At 39.4% G+C, this 9,291-nt stretch overlaps 1 protein-coding gene across 1 annotated transcript; it reads right to left on the bottom strand.

The window, feature by feature from the left end:
- Nucleotides 1-2,499: 2,499 nt before the first annotated feature.
- On the bottom strand, nt 2,500-9,020 carry LOC102293135 (homeobox protein OTX1 B). Its single transcript, XM_005941223.3, has 4 exons — nt 8,730-9,020; nt 6,710-6,901; nt 5,325-5,476; nt 2,500-4,114 (listed from the first exon to the last, which is right to left on the bottom strand). Exons 2-4 carry the CDS (start codon nt 6,804-6,806, stop codon nt 3,323-3,325), a joined length of 1,041 nt encoding a protein of 346 aa, XP_005941285.1. The 5' UTR covers nt 6,807-6,901; nt 8,730-9,020; the 3' UTR covers nt 2,500-3,322.
- Between the last annotated feature and the right edge of the window lie 271 nt (nt 9,021-9,291).

Raw genomic sequence — 9,291 nt, 5'->3', positions numbered from 1 at the left:
TTGGGTGGGCTTAAAATTTAAATCTGCACATAACTGATATCTTACTAAAACATATTAGCTGTGTGTAGCACTTGCTTATCTGACAACAATTCATATTATTTGACAGAGGTCTCAGTCTCTAGTAAAGACACGATGTAATATAGTTTCTGTTTCTCGTCTTTGTGCTAACTTAGACTTAATGCATCGTGGACTCTGCAACTGACAAACAAACATAAAAACTGAAACATGAGTACGTGCTTATTTGTGTCTGAGGAATTTGAAAACATTTGCGTTCACCTGCACATTTAGCAAGATTTTTATAAAGACTGATCTCCTGCCATTAAGTCCAGGAAGTTGCTGTGTTGCTACCATCTCCTCTATGAATCATTTATTTTAAATCAACAACACTCATGAGGAAACTTTAATATCCTTGAAAGTGCAGTTACATCAGGAAAAGTGAGGTGATCGCCTGTGAAGTCATTGTTTTCAGCAGCCTTCAGGAAAACTGAGAAGCTAAAAAGCAGAGTCACTTAGTCACTACAAGGATTCAGAAAGTAAATATTCATACCCTCAGGGAGCGGCCCACTGCACAATAAGGCATATGAAGCAGGCGTTCAGAGGGAAGTGTCCTTTCTCTAAATGAAACTGCATTTATTGGCTGAACATGGCCTGAAGATTAGTTTGTTCTAATGTGCTAAATCTCGGCTCATGTTTGCGTGAATCTGTGGTGCGTGCAGCTAAAGCCCAGCGGGATGCAGAGCGGGCAAACACACAGTGCTGATGCCATGTTTACAAAAAGCTGTTTGTCCAGCTGTTGGACAGACACAGTGAGGAAGCGGGACGCCACTTAATTAAAATCGTGATTCGTCCCTTTTTCCCTTGGATCAAATAAGTTGTACATTACTGTCGACATGGCCAAACAAACAGCAGGGATGCCAGTGTACATGTTTGCTAACCTGCCCGGCTATGAGCCCATCACTGCAGGGGGGAAGGAGGGGTTTGATTATTGACATGCTGTTTGGATATTTTCTTCTGGTTGCCAGAGATAACATTACAACTGAGTGCAAAGCTAATGCATGCAGCTGATAGTTCTTAAAATTAACGTGTATTTAGTTCAATGAAATATTAACTCTCTCTCTCTCTCTCTCTCTCTCTCTCTCTCTCTCTCTCCTATATATCTATATTGGATTTATATATATATATATATATATATAAAAAAAAAACACCCAGCACGCCCCTGCGGGCGGTTTATCCTTCAAGCTCGGGTCCTCTACCAGAGGCCTGGGAGCTTGAGGGTCCTGCGCAGTATCTTAGCTGTTCCCAGGACTGCGCTCTTCTGGACAGAGATCTCCGATGTTATTCCCGGGATCTGCTGGAGCCACTCGCCTAGCTTGGGAGTCACTGCACCTAGTGCTCCGATTACCACGGGGACCACCGTTACCTTCACCCTCCACATCCTCTCGAGCTCTTCTCTGAGCCCTTGGTATTTCTCCAGCTTCTCGTGTTCCTTCTTCCTGATATTGCTGTCATTCGGAACCGCTACATCGATCACTACGGCCGTCTTCTTCTGTTTGTCTACCACCACTATGTCCGGTTGGTTAGCCACCACCATATATTTACGTATACCTACACACACAAGGCAACACACACACACACACACACACACCCACACCACACACACACAAACACAACACACAACTAAGATATATCTATATATATATATATATATATCTATATCTTAATATCATAATATATATATCTATATATTAATATATATATCATATATATTATATATATATTTATATATATATATATATATATATATATATATATATATATATATATATATATATATATATATATATATATGGTTGTATTAACATTCAGCCGCAGTATGTTTAGAGTGATAGATCTGCTGCTGTTGGTTTTAATCTCTTTAATCAGTCTCTTACTTAATCCCGTTCCTACCTGATTTACCTACTAGGTATATTTTGTTCTCAGGCATGCTCATTTTTTTCATTGAATAAAGAGTTAGTGAATAGGATAGAAAATTCTCCAAGATGGTAATAGCTCACAAATTCAGATGAATTGAACTTTCTCATGGCTCACTCTGAAACATATTTTATCACTGACTCACTGAATGTCCTCGAGTTCCTCGTAGTTCTTTGTCAGGACTATGACCAAACTATGTAAAAAACGATGTAACAAATTACACACATTGTAATACATTTACAATGATCTTAAATTTAAATGCAACACCCCAGAGGTTTACTTTCAGGGTGTTGCATTCATTTGCTGCTTCTATAATTCCATTATTTTTTCTATAAGGCATGTTTTTAGGCATTTAGTCCATCTCCTGCTCATGGTGCAATGATTGGCCAAGTTTCCAGGTGCTAATATGTATAAATTAAATAGAATAAATGAAAAATACAACACTTGGTGAAATCTTTCTGAAAAAAAAATAAAAATTTAAAGCAATATTTTTCAACCAAGCATAAAAAAATGCCTTTTGGTGCCATAGCAACAACTTACACCATAAATAAAACAAGTAAAATGTTCAAACTGTTGTTCATGTGACCATATCTACACCTTTAAACCAGTTTAGCCAGTTTAGCCTGGTTTATTTTAAAACTAAGCTAGTTATTGTGTGATACTCTAAACTGCTGTTCACTAGCTAAAGTTGATGAGATTCATTCTTTATTTAGGAATAAAAGTTTCGTTAGACTGTTCATGTTTATACAAGACTTTATTATAAAGACACGAATGTACATCTCTCAAATTTCAATGCAATACTAACGTTGCGTGTCTAAATTCACATTTTTAATTTTCTTTCCTCTGCAGAGAACAAATAGCAGAATCTTTCACCTTACAAACAATTGCTGCAATTAACTCTCCAAAATAAAATACCCACAGTTCCTCAACAAGAATCATGTTGGAAAATGATAGCAGCATCCTGTTTCAGATCTAAGAAAAGCCAACTCAAAAGTCCAGTGTATATTAATCTCAGAGAGGATGTGTTTATCTTCTGAAGAATGATCTGTGTGGCAATCCCAGACTGGACTATAACAAATGTTCCATTGAAGTTTCACTAATAAAGGCCTTCAAAAGGTATAGCGTCAGTTTGTCTTGAATGTCGGAGTAGAAAAATAATCCTGGATGAATCACTCCACTGAAAAGCACACAGTCAAATTTGAGGCTTCAAATCATATTGATTGGCTCACAGTTAAACTTTTTTCCTTTTTCAAATGTCACTACTTTTACTTTAAAGGATCTCCAAAAATAAACCACCAACAACAAAAAAAATACTTCTTTAAAAGCACAGAAGAAGAAAAAATACAGGAAGTCACAGCACTTGGAAACGCCATGAGGCCTGGTCTTTATAGTCCAAACAGTCGGAGGCGTTGAAGTTGAGTTTCCAGGCTGAAGCTGCTGTCTGCTCTTTGTAATCCAGACAGTCTGTGGAGTTAAAGGCGAGGCTGGGTGCGCTGTATGCCTGGTGGTGGTGCGGTGGGTGGTGGTGATGATGGTGGTGTCCTGACGTCTGGCCAATGTGATGATGTGGGTGTCCTGACATGGAGCTGCTAGTCATTGGGCTGAGCTGGTGAGGGTGGTGCGGGTGGTGGTGGGAATGCATGGGTGCCAAGTATGAGCCGCACTCAACGCCACCAAAATAGGAACCTGATGCTGAAGCCGGGTAACCCTGGCTGTACGCTGCTGCTGTCTGGCTGTAGGAAACAGGATAGGACGACGTTCCACTTGTCGCAGATGATGACACAGGGCGCTGCATGCAGGACGCGCTGGTAGGGGCGGCAGGGTCAGGCAGAGTGGCCGGTGCTGGTGCTGGTGAGATAGGTGCCGGGCTCCAGATGGATGACACTGGAGCAGTGATGGAGGTAGATGTGCTAATAAGACCAGGTCCACTTAGACCAGAGGAGACAGATGAGGAAGAGGAGGCGGATGAAGAGGAAGAGGTGGAGGAGGAGCTGGACACTACTGGCGGAGTGAACTGACCGCTGCTTTCTGAACCAGTGCTCTCTCTGGTTGGAGATGACTTCTTCTTCAGTGGTTTTACCTTGGCACTGTTGCTGCTCTGCTGCTGCTGCCGACACTTGGCTCGTCTGTTCTTAAACCAGACCTGAGAAAGGAGAAGAGGTCAAAAGGTCATCGTCATGCATGCACCAGGTCAGAAATAACAAACTGTAAAACCGGGCTGAAATAGCATGAAGGAAACACTTGCTGTTGCTGTTCGTTATTATACTTCCTCATGTAATCCCACCTTACCTCTTGTACACACTTGCACAATAAATACATAAATTAATTAATTAATCTTTAGAATGTATAAATATGGGATGTTTTTGGCACTAAAAATATTTCAAATGAAATGAATAAAATTATGAAAACAAAGACAATTAAAAACAAATCTGTTTCTTACTCATTTTTTCAAACTTGCCAAAGATTTAAGGCATCTAACAATAAGATGTTTATGTAAATTACAAATTGTGGTGAATGCAATGTCCAGTGTTGATGATATTTTAAAAATACCTGATGCATGCCAGCGACATCTTTAACTTTAAACTTTTGTCTGGTGCCTCCTTCAGTAAGTGCTGTGGTGATGTATATAAGTGATGACATGCTTTAGAAAATATTTTGTAAAAAGTGGAAAATGCTGATAAATAAAAGTATTATAAAATATTTTGATTTTTAAATGTAAATAAATTTTAAGTTTTGAAACATTACATCTTGTAAGTCTGATACACTGCTTTCATAATGTTCAAAAGATTGCATTAAACTATATTAACTGCCTAAGAACTCTTTTTATAGCAAACCTTTTTATCGCATTTTATTTTAATAAATCCTGTGATGGCGTTTATGGTCACAACTATACGATGAGTATATTAATGTAAAATGGTGTTCTATGACATTGTGGTTTATAACATCAATTTAAAAAGCGTTTTTTTTAAATGCAAATCTCCATAAGAAAATCAACCACTGCAGCTGAAATAATAATACAGATATCTGGGCTTGTCATAGTGTCATATCCCAGATATGCTATAATCCCAGCAGAGGGCTGCTAAAGCCAGCCATGGAAAACCTTTCAGAGCCTTCTTTAAAGAAAGCTCACCACATCAAAAGGTGGCCCTGCGTTCTGCCACAGCCCAGCCAAATCCTTCCCTTACATTAAAGACTTTTCTCACAATCATGCAGATGCCTGAGGTTTTAAAAAATCCATCGAAAGGTGCCACGAAATGTAAAACGACAACTTCGGTGCAGGGAAGTGCCTTTTCTTGTCCTACATTTAAGCATTTAAGTTCTAAACCAGGAAACAGGTTTTGTGTGTGGCTGACCTGCACTCTTGATTCCGGCAAGTTAATTTTCAGCGCCACCTCCTCCCTCATGAAGATATCCGGGTAACGGGTCTTGGCGAACAGCGACTCCAGAATGTCCAGCTGAGTCCTGGTGAAGGTGGTTCGCTCCCTGCGCTGCTTCCGCGGGTTGGCTGAAAACGAAGTGCTTGCTTAGTATTGGACTGAAGTCTATTGAATACCGTATAATACTAGTTTGCTCGTCCCAAATTACAAATTTCCAAACCTCGAGCATATCGCACCTTCATTAAGTCTTTTGCTTTTAATTTTTGGATGCAGAAGTTATATTCCTTTTTAAGATTATATAAATCTTGGCATATAACCATTTCCTCCAATCGAGACAAAGGGGAGTGATAGGCCTGTATGAAATATCATACTAGGTCTTGCGAAGTACTGCGAAATAAAGCAATGACAAAGTTCGGTCTTGAAGTTTCACTTTTGGATTTCAAAGTAATTTATCTAATAAGAACATTTACCAGATAACAGTGCTCCTTACAAATTCACCATCGAAATTCCAAAAATGTTAAAGGACGATAATATGACGCTTAGCAGGGATCTGTCACAATCATTACACTCACTGCTTAGCAGTACGAAAACGCAAAACAAAACAAACCTCCCATTAGCTTGAAGCAAAACACTTTTTAGGCTATGGCAATTTGGTTTTTATTATAAGGATATTATTGGGAATAATTTGGCTGAAACTCATGCGGTAGTCTGCGTTAGGTTCTCACAGCTAACCAGCGTTAACACGGGCTTCAGGGGTCCGGGCCCACCCAGTAATGTCACTAGTAATACACTCGAACTATAAGTCGCACTAATTATTACAGTCTGATAATGAAAAACTTAAACACTCATATCCCAGATATGCCACTGCCACTCAGTTTATTCAGTTCACAGTATAGAGTCTCTGCAGCGATCGGGGTAACCAGCATGACTGAGGAGGACACTGAGCAGATGGGCCTTTGCAGGTCAGAGTCTTTGAAATTAAAAAGTGGTCTTTCATCAGTTTGTACAACTTGTTTTAAAGCACGGTTAAAGCTTGAAAACTGCTAAACAAATAGAAAAAAAGCGTGGAGGAATATTATGCGCGCGCTAGTCAGATGTTCTGGTGTCCTGGTGAGTTAACTAATCCACTTCTGCACTTAGAGAAAACGCCTCTCCTGCTTTGCCTCTATAATCTGAGACTGATATTTGTGGACTTTCCAACTGCGGCTCCATTTCTACGTTACAGACGGCAAATGATAATTTTATAATGCTTTTTCATGGAATAGGAAGGTGAATCGATTCCCTCCCCGTCTCAGTATGTTGCATCTCCAGTTCACGTAGTCGTCAGTTTGGCACCGACCCTGCAGCTCCCGAATCCTTACCGGGATATCCCACAGACGGGTGCAGCAGGTCCATGGCAGCTCCGCTCAGGCCCAGCCCGTTCATGCCGTACGGGGCCTGTTTGAGATAGGACATCATGCTAGAAGCAAGCGGGAGGAGAGACCGGAGTCTGGACGGAGAGGGCAGGTGTAGATCTCCCGGTTGTCGAGTGTTCAGCTCCCCTGTGTCCGGCTCTGGTTGTGAAACGCAGATGCGCGACAATTAATACTCATAATAAAAGAAACTTATTGAAAAGAGGTAATTTCGTAAGTGAACACTCAAAGCTTATCACGCAAGCAAAAAAAAAAAAAGTGTTCGCTGAGACATAAAACTCACAAAAAACAAACACAAAAAAACAACCAACAAAAAAACAACCAACAAAAAACCACACACGCAGAAACGATGCAAAACTTGACTTTGGGGAGAAGCCTGTCAATAATAATAACCCCAAACATTAATCACAGCCTTTAACACTCTGAAAACACGAAAAACACAAATACAATTTCATGCTGTTAGAAAAAGTATAATAATATTGATCGTCAATTTAAACATTTGATTTTTTATATTTTTATTTTATATTTGGGGCGTTTAAAATCATTTTAGCCCATGAATGTTAATGTATTATGAACAATAATAATCACTGAAAACCAAATTACCCACCAAGAAGCTTTAAAGGAAAACACAAACCATATACCATATAACCTTTTCACATATCTGTGCTGGGGAAACCCCCCCAACTCCAGCAGTAAAATAAACTGGAACAAAGTGTTACAAAACGCCTGAACTTTGCCTGTGTTGGAAGATAACATCAGTTTAGAGACCCCCCCCCAAAAAAAAATGCTTACGGGGAAACTGAATTCTTCTTTCTCATAAAGAAAACCTCAAACTCCCGCTAAACTATTAATCTAGTAATCACATTTTTGACTTTTCTTAAACATCCACCAGGATGTTTTAACAGCCCTGTTATCACTCAGATCTTCATTATGATTTCATTAATTCAATAGATCAATAAAATCGATCTGCAGCAACGTAGGTTTGCGTCAGTCCAAATGAACTTTTTTCTCAAGCAGACGTCTTTGCAAGTATCTGAGTCTTAAGTTGTTGCTCACTAGATCTTAATATTATAAATTAAAAAAAGAAGTATTTGCTATTCCTGTCCTAGCTCATATTTTATTATTTCTTTTGTATTTCTCCAGCAGTTCTTCTGAAAAAAAAAAGAATGCGCAAAATGGCACACGTAATCATCTGACACATGTAACATTACTGCTTTTCGCTGAAAATGAGTTCAAATAAGTAACATAACCTAAATTGGGGTAAGAAAATATAACAATAAAGACATGATAAAATACAGAAAGCTTCCATATCTAAATTTACAGGGAATATCCATCATGTTGGATTTGATTCATTTATTCTTTTCTGTAAAACTCGAGTCTACATTAGTGTGGGGCTAAATATTGGCTGAGAATTTCCAAAATCCACTGGGGTCCGTTTGGCAGCACCTGGAAGGTGCCTCGGGCCTCCTGTTGGATCTGAACGGAGGCCTCAAGCGCCAAATAAAGCCCGACTTATTTCCATAACCACAGGAAGCAGACAAACCGCGCAATGTAAATGCTAAACTTGTGTGCAAATGAACTCCATTACAATTTAGATTAGGTCAACAGTGCGACAATTAGCAGAGTGCCCTTATCAGGAAAGTAACTGGTAGGCTGCGGGCTGAAAGTCCACCGACAGAATAGAAAGAAGACCCCCCCCCCAAAAAAAACAAAACAACTTTTAGCTGGAGCGATTGATACGTTTAAAAGTTTTGTGTTGTTAAAGTTGTGAAATATGTCATTGATAAATAATTATATTTTTTGATTGACTGACTTGTTTTTAAACATTGCCTTTTAAAGATAGTTTTCGTTGATAAAACGATTACATATTCAAAATGGAAAAAGCAAGACACGTTCACAAGCGAAGAGAAAAAGAAAAATAGATCATTAAGAACAATTAAAATTAGGAACACATTTCAGTCTCTCTCACCTTCTTCGGGCTCCTTATTTTAAAATTCCCTTTAAGTGTCAAAACAGTAAGATCCAAAGTTCAAGAAAAATATCCTCATGAAGCGCAATTTTTTTTTTGTTATTTGGCAGAGGTAAGAAAAAAGGTGCGGAAGCTCCACGTGAAAACCACACCTGTCTTCGATCTGTTAAACAAATGCGTACGGAGAAATGAAGAAAAACTAAAACTAAAAAATAGGCCTTATTTCTCTCTTCCGCGAGCGTTTTGTCTCCAGCCGACGCTGACGGATGGAGATTAATGAACGTCTCTAGGGCCCTAGCTTCTATGAGCCCAGAAAGCACACGGGCCTTCTTTCTGCGAGCCAATCACGGCACTCTGCGCCTATACAAGCCACGACAGCGACCAACCAGCCCCCGAGTTTGACACCGAAAAGCCCGCCCCTTGCGAATCTAAGTCACATCACGTGACATGAGTGAAAAGTTCAGGTCAGAAAGTTGGAGAGTGGTTCGGCTGCCATTACAGCGAGAAAACCACGATTCAGGTGCAAAACCTGAGATGGAACCTTGATATAATTAAAGAAACA

The sequence above is a fragment of the Haplochromis burtoni genome, unplaced genomic scaffold (assembly GCF_018398535.1).
Source record: "Haplochromis burtoni strain Fernald_Lab_line unplaced genomic scaffold, NCSU_Asbu1 Contig_303, whole genome shotgun sequence".
In the NCBI taxonomy this organism is placed as follows: domain Eukaryota; kingdom Metazoa; phylum Chordata; class Actinopteri; order Cichliformes; family Cichlidae; genus Haplochromis; species Haplochromis burtoni.
This window is presented reverse-complemented; position numbering and strand designations above follow the sequence as displayed.

Bases quoted from the DNA above. Each gene is read 5' to 3' on its own strand.
- LOC102293135 (XM_005941223.3), bottom strand. From the start codon at position 6,806: ATGATGTCCTATCTCAAACAGGCCCCGTACGGCATGAACGGGCTGGGC. The intron at 5,477-6,709 runs GTAAGGATTCGG...CTTCGTTTTCAG, and splicing joins CCCGTCTGTGGGATATCCCG to CCAACCCGCGGAAGCAGCGC. The intron at 4,115-5,324 runs GTCAGCCACACA...CTCCTTTCTCAG, and splicing joins TGCCGGAATCAAGAGTGCAG to GTCTGGTTTAAGAACAGACG.